This window comes from Candoia aspera, chromosome 6, assembly GCF_035149785.1.
Source record: "Candoia aspera isolate rCanAsp1 chromosome 6, rCanAsp1.hap2, whole genome shotgun sequence".
Classification (NCBI taxonomy): domain Eukaryota; kingdom Metazoa; phylum Chordata; class Lepidosauria; order Squamata; family Boidae; genus Candoia; species Candoia aspera.
In genome coordinates, this window is record NC_086158.1 from 44,119,989 (window position 1) to 44,144,993 (window position 25,005).

The 25,005-nt window shown below is 37.0% G+C and overlaps 1 protein-coding gene across 6 annotated transcripts in view; it reads right to left on the minus strand.

Annotated features, from left to right (window-relative positions):
* The window catches only part of AMMECR1L (AMMECR1 like), a 32,922-nt gene that overhangs the window by 5,436 nt on the left and 2,481 nt on the right, over window positions 1-25,005 (minus strand). For 5 of the 6 annotated variants that reach the window (XM_063306931.1, XM_063306932.1, XM_063306933.1 and 2 more), the window contains 5 exons: window positions 23,170-23,614; window positions 8,833-8,943; window positions 7,973-8,087; window positions 6,832-6,922; window positions 5,901-5,997 (listed from right to left, as the gene is read on the minus strand). In XM_063306931.1, coding sequence (XP_063163001.1) covers window positions 5,901-5,997; window positions 6,832-6,922; window positions 7,973-8,087; window positions 8,833-8,943; window positions 23,170-23,576 — 821 coding nt within the window. In that variant the 5' untranslated portion in view covers window positions 23,577-23,614. Of the gene's footprint in view, window positions 1-5,900; window positions 5,998-6,831; window positions 6,923-7,972; window positions 8,088-8,832; window positions 8,944-10,389; window positions 13,176-23,169; window positions 23,615-25,005 lie in introns of those variants that run through there. The other variant, XM_063306937.1, reaches the window with a different exon arrangement.

Genomic DNA, 25,005 nt, shown 5'->3' on the forward strand with positions numbered 1-25,005 from the left:
TAATTTCGATTACAACTGTAGATATAAGCATGTGAATTATAGAAGCTGAAGTCTGTATACTGAGACAATATCAATTTGGGGGGAAAGGCTTTTTAAACTGTTAAATACTTTAATACCATGGAAAGATCAATATTCCAATAAAAATGGTACATTATCATTATCCTTTTTCTATAGCAGTGAGGTATCTTCCACTCACTCTGGAAACAGACTGGAAAAGGTTTTGAAGTTGCATCTGGTGAAAGGAGATACTTCCTTCCAAGTTTTGGAATGACAAGCCAGAAAGCGCAAGGGATATGAAAATGTGATACACACACACACGGGAGAATATATTAGACCATGCATATTTCAATACAAATATTTATGGACCCACAGTATGTATTTCCCTCCTTTTTGCCTCGCTGGACTGAATACTCTGTCTCAAATACTGAAAAATATTCATAGTATAAATCCAGTGTATCATTTTCTGACAGCAGAAGCAGGCAATTCTACAGTGGGATGTTCCAGAGCTGTCCCTGTGCATGGGACCCTAGTCCCTGTTAAGAACTAATGGAGGTTTTAGCTGAGATACACCTTAACCTTATAATGTTTTATAAAGGAGGAGATAGAGATCTATGTGAAAACCCTCCAGATGTCTTCCAGGACAGGGGCATTAGTGATATGGATGGCTGACCATATAACCAACAGAATAAAAACAGTAATCAAGTCAAGGACAAACATACTATGACTACCGACGAAATCAGCAACCAACCCATCTTGGCTCAGTTAACTTCCCAACTCCCATGCTTGGGAAAATAGACAGGTCTTAATGGCATTCCAAAAAACCAAGAGAGTTGGGGCTAACCTAATGTTGGGTGGTATAGTGTTTCAAAGGGCAGGTGCTGTGACAGAAAAAGGTCCCACAAGATGACATTCTTTAATCAATGGGACTTGCAGCATGCCCCTCCTGCCAGATCTGATGGGATGGGTAATAACAATTGGAGAAAGGTGTCCCTCAAATAACCTGGCCTCATTCCATGAAGGGCTTTATAGATGACAGCTAGCACCTTGAATTGCATCTGAAGCCTACTGGGAGCCATGCAGCTCACAAAGCAAAGGTGTAACAGCAGTGTATCCAGTTATACCCATAATTGCTCACACTGCCGCTACATTCTGGACCAATTACAGCTTCTGGATGTTCCTCAAGGGCACCCCCTTCTAGATTGTGCCAATATTAACTGGGTTTTAGTGGTGCTGAAGGAAGAGTGAGTAATTTCCTGGCTCCACTTTAAGACTGAATTCATCTTAGTGGTGAAGGCAGGGTCTACACATAAAGTAATGTGTCTAGCTGGATGATGCAGAACTTCTTCTTGATGAAGAACGCTCATATCTGACATCTGTCTAGCCAAAGTTATGGCAATTAGGAATGCCACTTTCAGGTGCTCCAAGATTGACTCATGCAAGTGTTCAAATGGGGCCCAGGACAGGGCTTGAAGTATTGGTGAAGGCCTCATAATGAACACGTGTGATAGTGTCTGGTCTTAGGAAAGAATCCCCCTTAGGAATCTCCTGATGCGAGGATGGGCTGAGAGAGGTCCATTGCCCATCGGTGATAGGACACAGGAAGGGACTACTGTTTGTCTTTGGAAGATGTTTGTTGTAATCCCTTGCAGAAATCCACTGACTGATGTTGTGAGATTCCATTCCTTTTGGCCTCTCTGCAGAACACTTGCCATGTGAACTTGTACATGCAAGTGGTAGAAGCTGTTCAGGATGATGTAGATGGGTTTATTATTATATTCTAGACTGGTGAAGGTCCTGCTCAATCTCCAGGAATGTAATTGCAATAACTGAGGTCCAGATGTTTGAAGCATCCATGTGATTCAGGGAGACTCCATGCTTGAGATGTCAAAAGACTGACCAGGCCTGAGTGCTAGAGTCTCCTGGGTCCATGGGGTGCTATTATTATTAGCTCTGCTCTCTGGTCTCACATAGTATCAGGAGGTTGAAGATCAGTAGGAAAGAGGGGAAGGGGTGTAGCAGGCCCTGGAGGTTTGTTGCCTCTACTTCAGCCATGGGAAGCGTGAAATGAATTGCTGTGCCATGGGGATTGCTGGGAGATCCACCGCTGACCTTCCAGGAAATGGAACTATTTGCTCAAATACCCTGGGACTGAAGCTGTTTGCCTGGGCCAGTTTTCTGTAGCTGAGCCAACCTGCCAGCATGTTGCTGATTCCCTATATAAGTTTTGCCATCAGAGATGGTACATTTTCCTTAGCCCAGGTTAGGAGTTTGGCTGCCTTCTTTATCAATGGTCTTGATCTGCAGACTCCACCCTTCCTCATGTCAAGCCTTAGTAGTTACATAAACTGTTAGAAGAATAGGCTAGTCTCTTAGGAGACTCTGAAAGATTTTCAAAGCTAAACATGATGCACATAGTTCCAGGAGGTTTATGCTAATTAGGGCTACTTCCATCCAGACTGTTGGGGCTATTCAGCCTAGGCAATGTGCCTCCTAACCCTTGAGGCTGATGTCTGTGATAAGCTGGATCTTATGAGAGGCCACATGTCCCTACCCTAACATAGGTCTTCCAAGAACCACCAGCTGAAGGAGATTTTCATCTCTGGTTGCTTTTTTCTGTCTGTCTGTTTGCTGCCTGCCTGCCTATTGCCTTGATCATGAAGTAGACTTACACGTTAGGATTAAAACAGAGTAAAAAATAACAGATAAAAATAACAAAAGAACAAAATTAGTAGTAGAATACAAAAATAATTAAACAAACAAACCACTGTCAGTGTGGTGATTGCTACACTCTACCCTACCTCGGAGCCTGTCAAAATAGCCAGGTTTTTATGGTTTTTATCACCGTCCAACGGGGTCATGGCTATGCAGCCATCAGGGGAATGTTGTTCCACAGGGCAGCTATTGAGAAAGCGTATTTCTTAGGTCCTACAAGATACTTTACAACTGAGACCTGGAGTGTGCCAACTTAGGCAGATCTTACTGGTAGAAACAACAAGAGGTCCCGTAGGTAACCAGGTGCTAAATCATGTTATTTATTTAAGTTATCAGAAGAATCACCTGGTCATTTAAGAGACTCTCACAGATGTCTCCTAAAGCTTGGATCACCAGGTATCTTCAGAACATTTGGACTGCCAAGTTCTAGAAGGGGAAGAGTATCTGCTGAAAAGAATAGGAATCTATCTGGATGGTCATCTGGCCATGGGGCTGCAGAGTGTTGTTAAGTTATTATGCCTGGTGCTAAGAAAGGATACAACTAATTTTGGATGATCTCTTTTCTTCTTCTCTGGCAAGGAAATCAGACCTTTTAATATCCAGGATGGCACCAAGGTGTTATAAGCTATGTGCTGGTTGAAGGATGCTTTGTTGATCAGGAAGACCAAGTACTCAAGGGTCTGCATTATGATCTGGATGTTCTTCTTTCTCTGCTTGATTGATGGCAATTGGGTCAGCAGGCTGTCTGATTAGGAGTACACATAATATTCTCACGGAACTGAAGTAGGCAATGACAGTCACCATCACTTTTGTGAACATTCTGGGAGCTGACAGGCCAAATGGAAGGGTCTTGAATTAGTAATATCCCTGGCATTTGAACCTCAAGAATTATATATGGATGAGTGCACTGAAATACATAGTTGGGCTTCCTGTAAGTCCAGTGAGGCCAGGGCATCTTTTTTTCTGGAGAAATTCTATGATGGATCTCAGGGTTTCCAAGTAGAATGTGTGATATATGGTGCTGTGATTCATTCACTTCAGGTCTAGGATGGCAGGGCAATTCTTGTACTTTTTGGGCACAATGAAGAAAATGGAATATAAGCTGAATAATCTCTCATCCAATGGGACCTACTGATTTACCTGTATATGAGAAGTGGATGTTCTGGCACTTTATGTGATCTGGGGGATGGTGTGAAGTACTCTCAGGATGGTGAAATTTATGAGGAATCATTTGTAAGACCCATATGTCACATTATCTAATTCCACAAATAGGTGAACTCCGTTAGCCTCCCACCCATTCAGAATCTGAGATGATTATCGTTGGGCAGAGCCTGAGTCCAGTAAGGAATCTGTGGGAGTTGGAGGTTTTTGTTCCTTGAGGCCAGGGACTTGCAGACTTTCCTGAGAAGCTAAGGAAAGTTTGATGTTTGGTACAGCCTGGTGGATTTGGGGATTGGTTACTGGTCTTATTTCTCATCCATCTTATCTGATGGTCCTGAGGATAGGTATCTGAGCCTTTTGGTACAGGCGGTAGGAACTGGTATCCCTCACTTGCTTGGCTGTCTGGCTCATTTTCCAGTGAAGGCAAAGGGGTTGTGGGACTGGGTAACCAGTGTAGCCAGCTAACATTTCCTCTAGTGCCTAGGCCAAATGGCTCCCAGGGGGGCAATCACTAGCCACTGACTGTTGGCCAGCATCTCTGGGGACAGTGCAATGGGGAAAATAGAGAGCACACTGGTGTGCCACTGGAGGCTGGACCTCAGGCTTGGCCCTATCTGTTGGAGAAGTCCTCTGATGTATCCACAAACAGGAAATTGCTGTTTGTGTCTGTGGTAGGCATAGTGGGAAGTCTGTTAAGTTTACTGGAGCTAAGTAAAAAGAAAAAGGACCAATGGAAAAGGAGGGGGGAAAAAAGGTAAAGATTGCTGCAATTTAGGGAGTTCTTGATAGAGCTGAAGGATCCATGTGCTCTCTGGACTGAAACAGGGCCTGAACTGGGAAGGAGTTATCTCCTCCCACTTCTCCCAACATCAAAAATTTTTCCAGCCCATATAATTTCCAATTTTATGTTATCAAGTGTCCCTACTTGATAAAGGCAACAACGCAGAAGGAACTTTTCAACTATACTTGTAGTACTGTATCTGTCTTTCCACCATTCTCTTTGTGCTTGCTTCCTTTTTAGTTCAGCTAAATCCACTAACGGCAGTAGTGAGCAACAGTACTGAACAATAGTTGGAATCAACTCATTCTTTTCATTAGGATGGCAGGTGTTGCTTGCTATTGCTGTCTGTCATTCCACTCACTACTGGATCCAAACTGTAAACATATGGGGAAGGAATTGCTGATGTGGATAAAAAGGCAAAGTAGTACCAGCATACATGTACAGAAATTATGAATAGAGAAACAGAACATTGGCTAATCAAGTGAACCTAGGTGTGGGCACTAAAACAGATATACTGTATACAATGCATAGTTAAACTGTAAAATTAACTGCCAAGAGATGTAATAGATGTGATGATGGACTCCAATTTAGAGAATCTGAAAAAGGAATTAGATAAACTTATGGACTATCAATGATTACTAATATTAATGCTGTATTCTACCTCAACAAGCAAAGACAGCTATTACAAAGGAGCAAAAGTAGAAAAGGATTTTTACCATCTATGAAACTAAGTATTTCATTTTAATCTTATTAAAATGAAGTGTCTAGTATGCCCAATATTATCATACTTTACTTCTAGAGATACTAAGGCCTAATATTTCCCTAATGTTTCCATTTTACAGTTTTTTCAATTTTTCGACTGGTAATTATTGAGGAAAAAAGTCTTGTTTTGGAATGGGTGGAAAACATTAAACAAGATCCTAATAATTCAGTTAATATTTAATACTGTTAAAGCAGTAAAATAAACCTTAAATGATTGCATAGATTTTACTTTTTCAAGAATTCATTTTTTTATTTCCTCTGTAGATATTAAAAAAGCATAAAATATGTAAAATAAATTCTAGTAATTCCAGATTGCTGGCTTTGCAATTTGGGGAAGGGTGGGTGGGGGAACTATAGGATCAGGAACACCTAATTTAAAATTCAAAACCTTGCATGGGAAAAAAAACAATTTCCACAAATATGCTCTTTTAGTTAGAAACAGAAGCAGTAATAATATTGATACAAAAATAACAAGAAAGTTTACCTGGTGAGTTTAATAGTTTTCCTAAAGTCATTGGTAATTGGAGCCTTAAAACCACCTTTCCTGAGCAAGGAGTCTATTGTTTGAATCTGATCCCAATCTGTTTGAAAATGACAGCAGCAGAATTATAAATACAGGCTTATTTAAGAAAAGGAGATAGCCTCTTGAAAGAAAGTTCAAATTATCCAGATTATTGGACAGCTACTGATAAACAGATTATTAACTCTAAATATTGAATACTGTATGATTAAAAATTCATACATACTTATTTCAATTGTAAACAACTAAAATCATCACTTCTAATATTACAAGGATTATACTATTTTAGTTGTATATAAGAACAAATCTAGTCATACTTTCAAAATGAAATATAATTATAATTTTAAATTTGCTAAATTTCCCTGTAAGGTATAATTACACTCTGGTCTTTTCATGCATTTCCAGGAAGAGAAAGTGTGATTCTTTGCATGTTGCAATAAATAATTTGAGGAATTATATTACTGTTTTGAGAATTACAGTTATGTTCTTATTTGTTTATATTTCAGGGCAAAACATCAAAATCAATCAGTGATTTAAACCATGATCTGTTTTCATTGCGTGACTGGTCATCTTTGAAAACCCAAACAGTTATGAATAAGACAGCATTTAAAACATGATTGCTACCTTGAGCTTCTAAACAAAAGTTAGGATATAAATGTAGCAAATAAATAAAAATAAATGAACTGTCTTAAAAAAAAACAACCCACACACTGAACATGTTACTAACATTGGATATTTTGAGCCATTTAAAGGTCAAAGCTCTGAATAATTCAGCCAAAGACAATGAATGGCTTAGGTGACTTTCACAGCAGCTGTGTAAGCCATCTCCACTATTTACATCTTTACATTTACACAGTTTTACTCAATATAGAATTTCATTTTATTTCAAACTCACCTTGTTCCTTAGCAACTTCAGGTAAGTATGTAGCTGTGCGCTTGACACCTTTCTCATTGATGAACTCAATTCTGATTCCATGGATTCCAACCTAAAAATAGGAACTTTAAGTCAGCTGAGATGTATTTCCTGGGACAAAATACAAGTGTTTACCCTTGCCATGGAACTTATCCAAGCATCAGCCTGGACAAAGTCTTGCCTCGCCTCCAATTCTTGCATTCGTCCCTTCTGGCCATAAAGACAGCTTCTCAAGGTGATCTTTGCTTGTCATTTATTACCTAAGGGTAAAAAGTGACTGACTGGTTCTTGTTCTCTGTGGTATTCTTAATAACTGTTTCCAAATCTCTAATTTAAATGTATCTATTTCTTTTCTCTTTCTACAGAGCCCAATGCTTTAATTGTAATTTTGGTTGTCACAGACAAGACCATAAAGGATATAGATATTTCTAAATTTGTCTTCCTCATTAGAATTGCTCTCCTTTTTATTTCTCCAGTGCAATGTCCATCTTTATTCCTTAGGTTAAGAAAACAAAGCTGTGTATCACTCTTTAACATGAACTTTGCTTTTTCATTTTCATAATAAGTTCTTCTCTATTTTCAGCTAACAAGATGATGTATTTTGCATATCACAATTGGTTAGTGTTTTGACTTCTAATATTTATTTCAGCTTATCCAATCCTTCCATTAGCTGTCTTTGCTAAACAGATATGGGAACAATATTCATCTCTATCTTATTCTCTTTCCTATTCTGCTTCTCCAATCTCAGTTCTTCCAGCATCTTCTCCTAGTTTGGCATCCTTTATTCCTATAGAGCCCTATCAGCTCACATGTAGATTATTCTTAGCTTCATCTCTCCCATTTTGATTTTACTGGCTTAGATGTCCTTACCAGGAATCCATGTTTTTGTTGGCATCACTCTCAAATTCACTGAAGCTATTGAGTCCTGCCATCATATCAATCTGGGAGGGACTGAAGTAATTTATTCAGTAATTCAACTTTAAATCTTCCCTCATTCAAATCTCGTTCTTTAAATTCTATCACTATAGTTTTCCTTTACAGTAAAGTAGGCACAATACAACATACTGATCTGAATCCAAATGGCATGAGACAGTGATAGAAAGTTTCAGATTCACAGTTTTACCTCCCAGTCCAAGTAGTCAGTGGCATCCTCAAAATTAGTGAGGAGGGAAACAGAGCAGAAAAGTTTAGGCAGCTCCTCACGAGTCAGGGGTGGAAATCTGCTGTCCTTAAGTGCACTAAAGTGGAAAGAAAACATTCCCACAAACATATATAAAATAGCCCATTAAACTGTAATTTGGACGCTTTGCTTCATTCAAAGCATTATTTAGTCAAATTTAGGAAAAATTACAGAACAGGTTTATACATACTACAAGCAGTACTAAATAAAAACCAAAGAAAACACTAGGAAAATAAAAGCTAGAGCTATGCAATTTGAACCATTACTATCATAATGCTTCTATCTCCAATGTAGGTACCCAATTCCAATGGCTCCTGCCTTATTCATGATTATTTTTAATCCTGAAGAAATTATTATCCATAAGAAGAATTTTCTCTTTTTCAACAGAAAGAGCTGGTGGTTATCTTTGTGGCAGAACTACTTTACAAACTACTTTGCTTGTTGTGAATTCTATTTGGAAGCTTTTTCAAGGTGGAAAACTGACTTGGAACCTCACAATGGACAATTATCATGTACATATCACATTGTACAATCATCCAAACGTTAAAGTAATATACTTCCTATCAAGATTACTATTTTACATGCTTTTTAAAGTCCAAAATAGAAGAATGCAATGTACTGATTATCTGCTGGCTGAAGCATAATATTAAAAATGATTCCTAAGATAGTATTTCTTCAGTGTTAAGTACATAGGCAACAGTAGAAAAAAACCTACCCTAGCAGCAGGATGCACATAGTCACAAAAATATATGTATACAAAATAAACCAGGTTTGGTTTTCTGAGAGATCACTGTTGATTTTACCTGGTTAATGTGTATTCCCTGAGTCCTGAGTGAAGATTCATGGCAGAGAAAGTTCCAATGCAGCCCCGAAGTCGTTTGTCTCGGCCTGTCTTCCAGGTCACAAAGAGTGGACTGAAAATGCATAACACAAAAGCTTCAAATAATTCTCGCTGAGAAAAATAAATTGAAACAAAAAAATATGACTGAACTTGCAATGAAAAAACAAGTTATGTCTTTTGCAGCTTTCAATGCCTCCTTTTCATTGAGGTAAGGCTGAAAATTACATTGTGCTTTCCATCTTTTATACTCTCTAAAACCTCATAAGTACTTAAAATGTCAGGAAAACTCTCTAACTTTTGACAATCTTATAACCAGGTTATAATTGCATTTATATGTTTTTAAGAATGCACAGTAATTTAGTATGAGTATTTGAAGAACAGGCTTTAAAAATATTGTAACTAACACAAAGGCTATGATTGAATTATCGTAATAATTTTATTTGGCTTAAGTATGTAGAAGACTGAGTACCTGCTTCCTTTCTGTGGAAGAATAGAGAAAAATACTTCTTTTGGGGAGAGGTCTTGGCAAGATTTTTGGATACCTAAGCCAGGATAGGTAGGCAGCATAATCCTATTGATTCTTCTAGAGCATTCAAATGTTGGGAATCAGAGGCCCAAACAAATTTTGTTAAATGTCAGCTACCAACATCCCTTTGTCTTTGCCAGTCATACTGTTGACTGTTTTTATTTAGCAATATCTGAAAGGCCACAGGCTCCCTGCTGCTCTGCTAGTGACTTTCAATACCTCTGGTAATGCTTTAGTATTTGACTGATGTTCCAGTTTGGGAGCAGCATTTTATGATGGCTCTTTCCTTGAGACAACAGGTTATAGAATGTATTGTTGGGGGTGTGATGTTCTTCCTCATGGAAGCCTTCCTACCCCAGTGTCCATTTAATTGTCTCTATGGTTCATGTTATATATAAAGCATTTGTTTTGTTACTTAACACAATTGCCCCTTCTCTCAGATGCATCTATCAGTCAGAAGAGGTACAATTTTAAAAGAGACAATCTAATCCTTAAATACATATGGATCAATATTACAACAATTTTTGTTACTCTGGGTATAAAATACCATATTAAAAAAAAGTCTGATCAGGCAATGAAATACCTGATTGCTTATCTAACAGCACTTTAGACTCCATGCAGATGAATAAACTTAAGTTCAGTTTACATAGAAGAGTTGGTAGATAACCCACTTAACTGCTGCCAGGAGAAATATCTGTTCCTGGACAATAAACTCTTTCCTCTAAAATATCAGATTTGAACTTGGGGAGGGGATACTTTTAGACATTTGTGTGAGTCTGAAAAAAGGTGCTGCTGCTTTCATACTAAATTTAATGCATGGATTCCTTAAAGAAACAACATTTTTTTCACATTTATTGGGAAGCCTGAAAATATTGGGCTTTTAAAATTAAGAGCAGAGAGCATATGCATTCATATGAGGTCTGAAGCACTTCTAAAACATTTGCAAAGTTTAAAGAATCCAAAGCTTTGGTCCAGAAAAGACTGGGAACAAACCTTTGTGCTCCATTTCCTTTTCCACACTTAGTGCTCACAGACATTAGAAGCTTCAGCTTGGAGTTAGGGCTAAAACGTAAGTAGTGCACCATTTCAGTCATGTGCAATGAGCTATAGTCAGCAGCAAATAATACACTTGTATTTTAGTTTGAGCTTGAACATTGTGCAAAATAGTAAGCTATCATTTGCGAGGAAAAAATCTGAAAGCTCACATGAAAAGAAAAAGAAAGGAGCACACAAGCCTGAAACTTATAAGGGCTTCCTGAGTCTGGGTGGAACTTTTCTTAAAGGTAATTTGAAAACTCTGAATGTATCTGATTATTAATGAATGTAGGTTTGATATGCTTAAGTGCATATCATTTCTATTGAAGTGCATTCACAATCTATTGTGAAATTATACTGGTTATGTTTTTGACTTTCAAGCCCAATGCAAAGGGCTATTTTTGATTTATAAAATCCTAAATGGTTTGACTCCTGATACTTTGGGAAAGGTCTCTGGCCATGCCTATTATAATTTATTTATTTCATATGGCATAGCAGAATGCAGCATTGTTGCATAAAAATCACAGAAACAATATATAAAAGTGTATAAAATATAGGCCATTGGGACAATAAATTATTTTAAAAATACGCAATACAAATGATGAATAAACTTATGAATAAATTAAGTTATGTATGAGCAGTTACTAAAGTATCTAAGCCTATGGCCGGATTGTTTAGCCATTGGACAGCAGTACCCTCAAGATGATGTAGTTCTTGCAGGGAGCCAGGAAACCTGCAGGGACATTCCATCACGATTGTGATGTAAAGTTTGTGGGATGTTCCCAGTCACAGTTAGGATTATCAACCAGCCCCCACTGATGTTTCTAATATCGGCACCTGCCATGATTAGTTTGAATCTGATTAAGCACATTTATGACCAATAAGATCCTGTTTAAAGAGTCATTTTATATGGGTGCTAAATTATCTTGTGCCCACAGCATTTTGCACTGATTTCACACTATAAGGTGTTCAACAGTCTTATCTTTGTTATCCATACTTTTTGAAAGTGAAGCCCTTTAACACATTTTCTCCAAATATATTTATCTGTACTGCTAGTTTGTTGCTTAATCAGGCACCTATTAACTGAATATAGTATATAAGTACTTCTTCCACCATGTTATCTATTTATTCTGATTTTTTATATTTATCTTCCCTTAATTTAGTAACAATCTAATGGCAATTGCTATCTATATGTCATATATGAATCTGTCATATATTTCAAGTACTCTCATACATAAGACACTAAACAGTAATAATATGTGATAGAACTCAAGAAATAAACAAATAATAGTAGTCCACCATAAAATAAACGAGTTATTTAAAATATGAGTTAATACATATACAATTTTATCTCTATTTCTCTACTCCATGATATCATATAGTACTGCCAGAAGCCTTACTTAAGGACCAAACTAGATTTATTTATTTTCTATCCCGCCTTTTTTATTTTTATAAATAACTCAAGGTGGGGAACATACTTAATATTCCCTCCTTCCCCAATTTTCCCCACAATAACAACCCTGTGAAGTGAGTTGGACTGAGAGAGAGTGACTGGCCCAAGGTCACCCAGCCGGCTTTCATGCCTAAGGCGGGACCAGAACTCTCAGTCTCCTGGTTTCTAGCCCGCTGCCTTAACCACAAGACCAAACTGGCTCTCTGTAAGACAGATCTTGCACAAGTGAAGAAAATATAAAGCAGTTGGTTTTTGAAAGAATGTCATCCACTGTAGAGGGATTCTCCTACTTTTTTCTCCATTATGGCTCTAATTGAGAGTGCTCTTCCACTATGGCTATTTGTCCTAAATTGGAACTGCAGTGGGGGAAGGGTTAAAGCTGTCCTCTGAACCAAATCTAAATAAATTCTCCTTCAAGATTATCTTTTTTTTTTAATGAAGAAATTCTAAAGCCAGGGTAATGTCATGTCTAACTTAGGTTAAACTTAGATTTTCTAATGGAATAGCTTAATCTTAACGGTAATCAGAGAAAGTAATCGTGATGCTGTTTGCTTTTAATTTGTTAGCTATGCATAATTGTGCATCTATCAAATCTGTTTGTACTTTTATTTATTCTAATATGCCTTCAAGTAAAAGCCTAACTGTTCTATAATTTACCATCTCATCTGATTTAACTCCTAACCTAGTTTCTGAGTTCTTCAGTATACTAGGGTTCTGTTGATAACCTATGATTAAGAATATCACCAATGGAACTAAACTAGTTTTAATAAGTATTCCAGATCTAAATGTGAAAATTAGTTGTCAGCTACCTAGATATATGGTTATCAATCTTGTTTCTATTTTTAACAGCATGGCAAAGAAATACTGAAAAAGCTAGTTTGCTAGAAAGTTAATTCAAACATACAAAAATCTAGAAGAAAATCAAAGCTGCCATGTCTACCTGAAAAATAAAACTGCTGCTACATTCTTTTTATCTGAACAGCAAATTATCTATTAACGTTTACCTGCTGTTATATTTTAAATCAACTCTTATGATTTGTAATGGTATCATTACTTAAATTGCTTTTAAACATGTAAGCCTGAAACCCTAGATAACAACAGTAATCCCATTAAAAGTCACAATAAAACAAAACGAAAAAGCTACAGAATCACATTTGATTCTGATTTAAATTATGCCTGTGTCCTGCTTTTAAATGTTCTTCAGCAAATGTATAAGGAGCAAATGATAAACTTTCAAATTTGGGAAACAGCTTTGTTCCATAAACACATGGAAATAAGATGAAAATTTACAATTTAACCAAAAATATAGTAATAATTTATTTCATTTGTATACTAAAATATTCAGATTTTTAAAAATAGAGTAAATTTCTTAATTCTAATTACAGATAATTCCCTTATATAGTATTTAAACAATTCCATTCACTTCTTGTTTGGTTGACACTGTTTTCTTACTTAAAGACAATACTGGTTAACAATCTTATAAAACAAAATATGCTCAGCCTCTCTGCTTAGTGTTTCATTAGAATTAGACTTAATCCTACAAAATGAGCAAAGCATAGTCAGAAACAGGGGGGAGGTTTTTTTTTCCCAAAATGGTATTGATTAAAGGATTATACTACATCACTGTGACTTTATGTTGAGATGTTCTAAGCTGGAAGCCAAGAATTCTGTACTGTTAGGCACCAATAGATCATTTAATAAATTCTCAGTGCAAAGGATCCAAAGAGATCCACTGAGATGACTCTTGTATAGTTAAAAAACAATAGGGGTGAAAAGAAATAAAAATCTGTGTCTTCTTTTCATAATAATCTAACTTTAAAATATAGGCATAGAACATAGCTGTTACCCAGTTACAAAGTAACAAAGAGTATAGTATCTTCATTAAGGCCAACTGACACATTACAAAGTAGCAAGCAAGCTTTGAAGTCAGAGCTACTCTTCAAACTGACTTTTAGGCAAATAGGTAGGTATGATTTAAAAAACCTCATGCCTTCTGAGACATTCTCACTCTTGTAAAAATATAAATTTAATTTAAATTTCAAGTGGAATCTGCAACAAAACATTGCAATGTAGAGTGCTCTTGTACAGGATAACAACTAGCAGTCATCTTCTCTTTCAGTGTAATTTCCCCTTACTCTCCATGTCTGTCCCCTTTTAAGATGAACACCATTCATATCCATTGTGCATGGACAATGTGCATCATTCACTGCTCCTCTCAAGGAGTTTTCTCTGAAGGTTTTCCACTACTTTTGCAAACCTTAGAGCTCACAGAAGATTCCCAATTCTTCCTCCTCATTATTGGACAATGTTGTTTACTATATAAAGAACCACATTTATGGAACAAAAGCCTTTTACGTAGCTCTAGATTTTGCTGCATATTTTTTATATAAGACTTGATCCCTATAAATCCCCATAATAAAAACGGAGGACATTCTGAAGTTGAAAAAGCAAAAAGCATAACATATATAGAAGTAAAAACTGTTGCATGCCACACTGCCAAACTTATGACAATCTTAACATGCAGACAGTGCTCTACTCCTCCATCAGCAGTAGCCAAGTGCAAAAGAACTTCACCCATAATGGTGTTTGGTATGAGAACTCACCAAGTAGTTTATTGCAAGAGCCACAGTTAAGCAATTTTAACAGCGTGATGGGCAATCCATCAGCTTCTCCACTGTGATCGGAAACCATCCCCAATCACCTTACTCTACCATATAAAGCACGATTACCAACACAGATATCACACACCATGACACATCGTGGTTCAGACAGCAGGAACCTAGCAACTATGAGTCTCTCACAATTCATATACAATTTTCATTTAAACAACTTTATCTATCAGGGAGGCTTTAAAAACCTAAAGACATAAATTCAAGCCCCGTTGTGAGAAATGGTACGAGCAATGTCTAATTCATCTTCTAAAATTATGTTAGAGACAGGGATGGTATAGTAAGCAGAACAAGAACTCATACTACATTCTAGAGAAACTCCTAATTTACTCAGCCATCAAATAAATTCCCTAGGCATCTATATACATGCTCAGACATTTATACCAGTAGTTCACAGGCTGTAAAGGAACATTAGCCCTTTATCGCACTATAGCAGACACATATACAGTGGCTTCAAGTTCAAGCTCTGGATGCAGCCTCACAACAAAAGAAGCTGGAAGAAGTCCACACAAACAGATGTAGATGTGTTCTCTTACGTAATCAAGGGAATGTCAAATAGGCATGCATAATAAGATAGACTTGCTATTTGTGTGTCAGATCTTTGTATTTTCTCCCCTCAACCAATGTTAAATGACTGTCTTGTTTAAAGAAGCAGAAATCAGGTCTCCTGTTATGAGCTGAAGGGCCTACTTCCTTAGTATAATTTATTTACATTTCAAATTTCGTCACCGTCCATCTTGCACAAAGTGACTCTGGGCAGTTTACAATAAAACTAAAAATAAATACAAATTAAAATACACCAGAAAACCGTATTTCTTAGATACAAGTATAAAATATAAAATCCAAGATGGTGGTATTAACCTATCTTAATTTAAATTTGTAAATTCATAAAATCATGGAGCCTCTTTAGGGTGCTAGTCACCCCCAGGATTGACTCCCCCATTTCCCGCCCCAAGCGAGATGGCAGAGCTAGGGTTTTACCCCTTTCCGGAAGGCCAGGAGAGTGAGGGCCTGCCATAATTAAAACCCAAGTGGCTGGATGACAGAACCATGCATGCACCAAGCCTTAATAGCAAGAAATCTCTCTCTCTCTCCACTAGTATCATTCTGAGAACAATGGGAACCAGGGTAGGTTAAGTGAACATTACCATCTGTACTAACAAAAAGACAATAGCTGCAATAAAGTGAAATCTTTGATTCTTTTTTATTTTAAATATATGTCCCACCCTTCTACATATAGCACTTACAGTGCTACAGTTCTGAAATAAAACAAAAGCACACAGAAGGGATTGCAAGCCACCCTGTTGCATTTTATAACCTGAAAACTGTACAAGAGAAATGGGTGGGGGTACTCTTGCTCAACCTTCCATAGCGAGCATTGCTTCACTTGTTATATAACTGGTTGCCAAAATATGGAACCTATTGGGATAAGTTTGGCAACAACACAATGGAATGGTTGGAATCACATTGGTCTGGCCTTGCTGTAAGCTTTGCTTGTAGTCTGCATGGCACTGAGAATGGAAAATATCCAGCCCTCCACATCTAGTAAGAATACTGTCTGTAGAAATCTAAAGATATAAAGGGAGAGTAACAATTAGCAGGTGTAAGGCACAGTCTCTGAATTTAAATACATAGTACTTATTTGTGAGGAGACCACTCAATGCTGCTGTAGGTGCTCAAATGGTGTACCAAATCTTCTTATCCTAAATACCTACCTTTCACCTCAAGAAACCCTGTGTATGTTTATTCTCTTGTGTTCAGGTTTTGATGCTGTGGGACAAAAGGGATCGTTAAGTATGTGATTAAAAGCAGCATGGTTTAGAATATCTAGCTTTCACTAACAGATAAGTTTATTTGCATTTACTGTTTTCATAGCTACTGTGCTGTGCATGCTAAACCTTTAAAATGCTTCAAAGTATTGTAGGAGAAAATATAATTTTGCTGATAAGGTTAATCAAAATGCAGCTTTTATTTTTTATGGGGGGTGGGCTCTATTTATAGAAAATGAATTCTGAGGTATGGTGTCAAGCCCTGTAAGGCTGGCTAGTTTATGAAACAAATATCTCAAAAGATTTCTCAAAAGATCTTTATTGCTAATAGAGTAATGTAACAAAATTAAAAGTTTACATAGTAATTCTCCCACACAGCTTAGTGTAATTAAGCTGAAGTTACTCTGAGTCTTCTTTTTCATGTTTCTCCTCTCCCCCAGACTCAACAATCTCTTTCATAATGCCCCTATTTCCTCCTCCCTTAACTGTCTGCTACCATTCTGTGTTCCCAAAGTCTGTTTGGCATTCCATCATACATAGCTTACCTGTTCAAGATGCGCTGCCCTTTTATCCCCAGTTGTAGGAGTGGTGTTGCTGATAGACATTCATGTCTTAAGGTTAGGTAGCTGTTGGGAGTTCTATAACAAACATCAGCAGTGTCCTCTAGGGTGGATTTGTACTATTGTGCAAAGCATTCTTCTTCCATATTTCCCATCATCAAAACAGCCCCTTGGTCAGTCAGTCAATTGTGCATGCTTTCTCATTCCCATTCTCAATCTCTTACCCTCCCCCGTCCTCTCTCCTCCACATACACATACAAGAGCATACAATAATATTTCAGCTATAGAAATCCTGTCTGGATTGGTGAAGGTATGCTGTGATTAAAGGCAGAATTAATCTACACTGTAGCAATATAGGAGGCCTGCCATGATTTTGTTTTGGCTCTCCATTAAATATATAGGGACATTTCTGATCACACCAACCCCTATGTCAGTGTAATTTACACTGATACAGTAGTATTAGGATGAAGCACAGTTCCTCTTACAGTATCCTACTGGTGGAATATCATAGTAATAGGTATATGTTGATGTACTGTATTACCAGTTTTACTGGGAAGAGTTAAATCTCAAAATCAGTTGGCAAAAGGAGTTTTCATTAAATCTTACGTTTCCCACCAGCATATCTAGCATACAGGTTGGCATCTTAGTTGGATTAGACTCCATCTAATACAGAATTATCTCCATTTAAGCATGGAATGGTGCTTATACAGTATTTCTGTTATTTCCAAAGAGAAGTAGTATTGCTCTTTTCTTTATGTTGCCCTGATAAAAACAGATACTCTTGCATTAGCACGTCTAATCCATGTGCCAAGACTTTATAAGCATGTTCACCAATAAATTACTTACTGGGATTTACTCCCCAGTAACTCTTGTGGAGAACATTCTTATCATAACTAATAACATATTTTTGTTTTTGTCTAATAGTTAGCCTGAAGAGCTTGTGTGAACTCGTAAGCTTGCTCACTACCTCTGACATTTCAGTTGGTGCTAATAAAATAATGTTAAGATTATTTTAATTATTTCAATGGGATCTAAGTTTAATTCTTACAAATATGTTCAGCTATCCATTGATAAGCCTGGAAAAGAGTTATTTTTCCCTCTTCCCATTCTTCTCCTAGAAACAAGTCCAGAAACAGAGGAAAAAGCTTTGTGGGTAAGGAAGGGAGGTAATGAAATAGATAAGACACAGTAAAAAGCTCCATTTGAAATTGTTTGTAGAGAACTGTATTTTGTTAAGCTAAGGCCAATGTGCATATTAAATATTCTAAATAAAGAAGAACTGTGGATGCAAGTCTGAAAAGTTCCTTTCCCTTTTTCCCACTCTCCAAGACTCTCCAAGACCAATTACATCTGAGAGTCCTAAAAGAGCTTGTGGATGTCATCTTACAGTGCCGGAGTGTCAGAAGTCCAAATGTTATACCTATATTCAAAAAAAGGGAAACCATCTGACTCTAGTAACTACAGAGATCAGCTTACTGGGCAAAACTCTGGAACAAATTAGTGAACAATTGGTTTTGGAACATTTAGAAAACAATGCATTGCTTGGCAGAACCCAACATGAGTTTGTCAAGATTAAATCATGCCAAACCAACATGATTTTCCTTTTTGATATAGTGACCAGTTTAGCTGACCATGGGAACACAGAAGACATAGTGTACCTTGACTTTAATTAAGTATTAAGTCTCCTATGAGATTCTAATAGAGAATAAGAAAAAAGTATACTCTAAGCTTCCCACTGAAAAGTAGGTATAATTCCTTTGGTAGAAGAATGGCAAATTAAACTGTGGGAGTATGCCTCAATGTCTAAATAATCTCGTATTTGAAAAATAAATCTGACATGGAAACCATTTTTAGACTATAATTGTACCCATGGGCTTATACCACATCTGAAATGTCAGTTTCTTTTAATGTAAAGTTAACATTTAAGTCATGGATGATTTGTAAAATAAGGTTTAGCTTGCTTTCTGACTGGATAAGACTGTAATTTTTCACTAACTTATATTTCATACTGTGCTAATTGCTAATGTTGATATCTGAACTAGATTTTAATATAAGGTATTTAAATATGTAGAACTAAATTAAAGTTATTCTGAGAATTTGTAGTTAATTTACTTAATATTATGCTTATAAATCTATTTACTTGTGCTGTTCTTTTTCTCTTCTCACTCATTTAATCTGCTTTTTTCCCCTTTTAAATTGTGTGTATATGTGTGTATATATATATATATATGTATGAGCGAAGATGAAAAAAGAGGTCTGTGATATTATCACCATTAGATACACAGCTTGTTGAAAAATTGTGCCCAATGAGTATACATAAATGGCTCCATGCCAAGCTGGAAGGAAGTTTTGAATGGTGTACTGCAGGGATTCATTTTTGGCCCTGTGCTGTTCAACATATTTATAAGCAATTTGGTTAAGGGGTTAGTAACTATGATTACCAAATTTGCACATGACACGAAGATGGTGGGACAGCAAACTGCTTAGAACATTGTATGAAGATTCAGGAAGATCCTGATAAACTGGAATAAGCAGAAGGAACAGCAAGATGAAATACAGCAGCAACAAATATAAAATCTTACACTGGGATAGGAAAAAATCAAAAGCATGAGTATAGGATGGGGGGATCATACTGGGCAGCAACACACATGAAAAGGTGTTTTGGCAGATTACAAGCTGAACATGACCCAACGATGTTGTGCAGCTGCAAAAAAAGTAACTGCAATCCTAGGCTGTATCAACAGAAGTATAGTATCTGAATCAATATAAATCATTGTTCCTCTCTATTCTGCATTGATCAGACTACTTCTAGAATACTACATCCAGTTCTAGGCACATATTTTAGAAAGGACATGGTCAAACTAGAACATGCCCATAGGAGAGCAACCAATATGATAAGAGGCCTGGAAAGAAAAAAACTTATGAGGAGCAGGTGGAGGTTTTGGTATATTTAGCCTACAGAAGAGAAGACTGCAGAGAGACAAGAGAGATGTCATCAAATCTCTGAAAGGCAGTCCTACTGAAGATAGGACAGAACTATTCAGAGCTGTTCCAGAAAACAGGACAACACAAAATGGGTTTAATTTACCAGGCGGCTGGGGGGTGGGGAAGGAGGGGTAGATTTTGGTAGGACATCAGAAAGAATTCCTAATGGTAAGAGCTGTCTCAGAAAGGGGTGGATTGTTTTAACAGTGAAGGACTTTAAACAGAGGCTAGATCAGCATCTATAGGCAATGTTGTAGTAGCAGATTCCTGCGCCAGTCAGAGGGATGAATCTCCAAGTTAACTTCGAGCCCTTACATTACACAAGCAGCATTTCAAAGAGAATACAAACTACAGGAAAAGAAATCCAACTACTGAAGTGAAATGTTGTAAATATAGCTGATAATGCATGCAATATAGCATGCTTCATGTTGGCCAAGGAACTATCGAAGTATCACCAAAATTAGTACCTATATTAAATATTGATCATCTAGACAGCCTACCCAAATAATCTTGAATTTCTATTTATGAGACAAACACAATAGAAAAATATTTTGCCATGAGATAAAAATCTATCAAGTAGACTTCTAGATATTTATTACATTTATATCTGACTATTCCTTCAGGTATTCAAGGTGCCATATATAATACTCCCTCCTCTAATTCTTCCCACAACACTGTGGGGTAGTTTAGGCTGAAAAAGTGCCTGGCCCAAAGTCATCCAGTGAGTCCATAGCTAAGGGTAGACTTGAACCTAGGTCTCTCGCCAGTTTTCATTCAGCATGTTGACCACTACCCCATACTGCTTTATTAAAGTCCCACCAGTCATTAATTATGAATATATCCATAATTCTCTATTCTTTTAAAAGTTATAACTGAAATGAGCAAAATGTTCATGGGCGCATATTGATTTTTATTATGGCTATAATTGCACAGTACACTAATCCATGATTAACCGTTACTGAATTAACCAAAATGCTTGGCTCACACAACACATTAAACCATAAACTAACCACAGTGGGTTAGTTAATATAACGTATTAAGCCATGAACTAGCCAATCTTATTTTAGCCTAGAATATTGTTCAAACTCAGTCTATATATCTCTAATGACAAACTACTGGTTCAGGAAATGCATGAATTACAAAACTGGGAAGCAATATAAATTGACCCTATGAGTTTATTTAAACCACGACTTTTAATGCTTGAATCTGACATTGAATTCCCCATTTTTTCTTGGTATAAGCTTTTTTAAAAAAATTGCAGCATGTATACTACATTCTATTAAATTATATTACTTTATCCCAGCCCTGATATACTACCTCTTTGGTAACTAGCAATGCTTCTCAAACATGTGCAACATACTACATAACATTGTCATAATTCAACATACTGCTTATTACTCTACTGGAGAGACAAGCTGGACTTCATGTGTAGCTGATTCTGTTTAACATAAATTGAATTCAGAGTGGTTCTTAGCTAATGATATGAGCAATACAGGGGATCAGTGCTGACCATTTCAGTTATGCTGCACATGTGATTTGAACCCTTTAACAAACGCTTTGCCCTTTAAAACCAAAAGCAATACACACATCCTGAATCAGGACAAGCTCATCAACCTTCCATGGCCTCCATCATGAGTCCAATGGCAATGATGAGGAATTGCTGTTGTATCCAGATTCCTGATACAGGAAAAAGACAGGAAAATGTATTACACGCATCAGAAACTTTAGGAAAAGAAGAAGTGCAACAAGGCACTGTTGTTGCATTCTGTTTTCTATATGGATGATGTAAGAACCTTGTATCGATAATCTAGAAGTCAATGGATACTCAAAAATAAGGAAGTGTAATACTCATTTGTTCAGTAACAGAACATTCTAAATAACTGAAGAACCTTCTGTTGCCCCTCTAGATTGTGCTGTTCTGGGGAGAGTTCAGCAGTTTCCAAAAATAAATCCTCCAAACTGGATTTTGGAACACCATCCCTCAGACTACTTTCAGTTCAAGTGATTTACATTTACAATTGCCTCCAGAACAGCATAGTCCAGAGGAGCTTCAGCATGGTCTGGAGGATAGAACAGAACACTTCTGAACTGTTTTGTATCTCCCTATTCAAAAAGCAAAGACTATATTGTAGAGGTATGAAATATTTAAATAATTTAAAAAAAAACCCTCTAGCAGAGCTTCAGTCTCTATCATTTGCATACTTCTCCACCCTTACCACACAATATTAAACTAGGGCTATATAAATATTTCTGTTCCTACAAGTTTATACTTTCCAGTACCAATAACAAAGTTATAGGACTTAAAGTTTATGCCAATAAATTCAAATTATTCTATAGAAAGCAGAACCCTTCTGCCTACTTCTACTGATATTGTGTCATGCTATGATAAAAATATTTGATTTCAAATTCCTGAAGGTAATCAAAGTTGCCTTGGGCATTTAACTTTCTTTCTTACATGTTCAAATGATTGTAACTTGGTTTAATCAGCTGGAACAGAACATGTGTTGGGTGAATTCACTTTTCAATGATCGAAAAACAATGTGGAGATGTACAATTATGGCTTGAGATTGCATTCAAGCTGGAAATCTATGGGTTAGCTGATTACAGAATTAAAGTTGGATTCAAGTTGGTTTAAGATTCTGGTTTATTCTGATCCTGGAAACTGTGGTTAATTGAAGAGTTCTGTTTTGCATTTATGCATGCAAAGAAAGAACATAATGGCTTGGGCAAATAGCAGAAGAGCTATACATATCCTAGCTTGTTAAGCCAAGACAGGATGACCAAATTGAGCTATTCTGTCTTTGAGAAAAACTAACTAGAAAAAGTGACCAGTCAACTAATTCCTTAGGTTAAAAAATGAATTAGATTACTAATTAAAGAAAATTCTGCATTCCTTGAAGTCATTTATAACTGCAGCTCTTTTTTGAGGCCTTAATTATTAAGTCTTACTCATACTGTAATATTCAATGTGCTCAGTGTCCATTAGAATGAAAAAGATGGAGACAAACCAGAATCAGCTGATTCTGCCTGCTGCTGGCCTTTCTATCCTCAGCCCTACAAGTCCCAATGCTCTCCAACTGCCAAAGCACAGAGTCGTTAGGAACTTGCGTCCCACAAACACCAACATACGCACACTTTCTGTTTACAGCAGTCAGTTTCATTTTATATGTTAAGCCATTCTACAAATAACGACATAGTAGTTTAGATTTCTCCTTAGCAGATAACCTGCATTTTGAATAACTCTTGTCTTATCCCTCTGGATGGATATTCAGTTTCCCTCCCATGCCCATAAATTTACTCACTAGGGATCATTGGTAAATCGAGGAAGTCGTGGCTGAGGGAACCCATAAAGATGACAGTAGAGTACATCAAAGCAGTAGCAGCACATCTCCGCTGTCACAACTAGATTTTTGGTGCTGTTGGCAGTTCCATTAGGCCGGGCAAGTGGGCTCAATGCTCCTGAAGTGGGATTCATTCGAGTAATTGGAGAATTTCCAGGGCATAAAGTCAAATCTGATACATTCTCCCTTCCATTGCCCCCATCTGCATGCTGGTGGTTCTGAAGAGGACCTGAACTAGAGACTGGCACAGTTGTGGCTTGATTCCCGTGACTATGTGTTCCACTTCCAGACAATTTGGGTTTCTTAACCCCGCAACAGCCTGCTGCCAACTTGGGCTCAAGTGGAGGAACACAGCGTCTTTTTCCCATCCTGATTCAGCACCTACTGTCTGAAGCACTGTAGAACCCTGGTAAAACATAAAATACGCAACATATGTCATTACATTAATGAAAAAATATATAACAAAGTACTTTTTCTAGTAATAAAACAGCATATTTCATTTTATAACATGTGTATTATATAAGAAAACTGGATTACGACTGGATAAGACTAGCCGAAAACTAAACTGAAAAAAACCTGAGATTACATGACATCAAAAGCTAGTTAATTAAAAACTGTATCATGAACTTCATGCGATTCAAGGCTAATCACAAACTACTGGACTAACTTATCACACAGAAGTAACTACATACAGGTAGTCCTTGGGTTATGATGGCAATTCAGCAGTCCCAGTTGCTGTTGTAACCCCAAGATGTGCGGGTTGTTAAGCGGGAAGAGGGGGAGTCCCAGGTAAGGAGTGTGGGGGTGCCGTGGGGGGTAGGGGTGCCAGGTAGGGTCTAGGAGGGCCAGTGCAGGCCATGCAAGTCATGGGAGGCTGAGGGAGGGCCTGAGAGCTTTCAAGCTTGGAGCTTCATCTAATGTCTTATCTGGAGTGAAAACTGGTGTTTTGAGTGCCACTTGGGCTGCTTGAGCATTTTGGAAGTATTCCAGGCTCAAACCTGAATGAGTTCTAAAATGCTTAAAAGAGCATGTTTCACACTTGAAATGGGACATTTTGTGAAATTTGAACTTGAAAAAATTAAAAATGGAAATAATAGCCAAAGAAACCCAAGAATGATATTCTTGTTTTTTTTAATTCCCTGAAGAATCACCACAAATAAAAATATTGTGTAGGTTAATGCAATCTGATTATGAGTTTCTACTCTGTAGGTACTCAGCAACATGACACAAGCAATAGTCTGATGGTGCTGAAGTCCATAATATCTAGACAAGTGAAAATAGCCATTTCTAGACCCACAAAAAGATAGGAAATAGGAATATAATTGAGTATAGACCAGGAAAGACTTCTACTTCTATTAAAAAAACCTTTTGCATCAAGACAGCTTGTTATTCACACCTATTTATTAGGGCAAAGACAAATTTCCCTTCCTTGCAGCAGTCTTCTAGAAGCCAAATGGCTCTATCTAGTTATCTCCATATCTAGTGATTGTATCCATTCTTGGAAGTGTTATTTCCTCAATCATAATTGGGTAATCTGTGCAATGTAGTACAAGCTATTCCCAATGACCCTGATCAGGAAATCCCAAATGACAACATGGATACTTCAAATCTCTGGCTGAAGAGCTAACTGTTTCTGGAATATTACTAGCTTCATTTCAAATTATAAGGTGAACAAAAAAACATTCTTAGCTGTAGGTCTCATACTCTCTTTTATTGAACAAGACCGAAAACAACTGTTAGCACCAAAGTATAATAAGGATAAGTGTAATATTTTTAAAATATTAAAAAATAATGTTC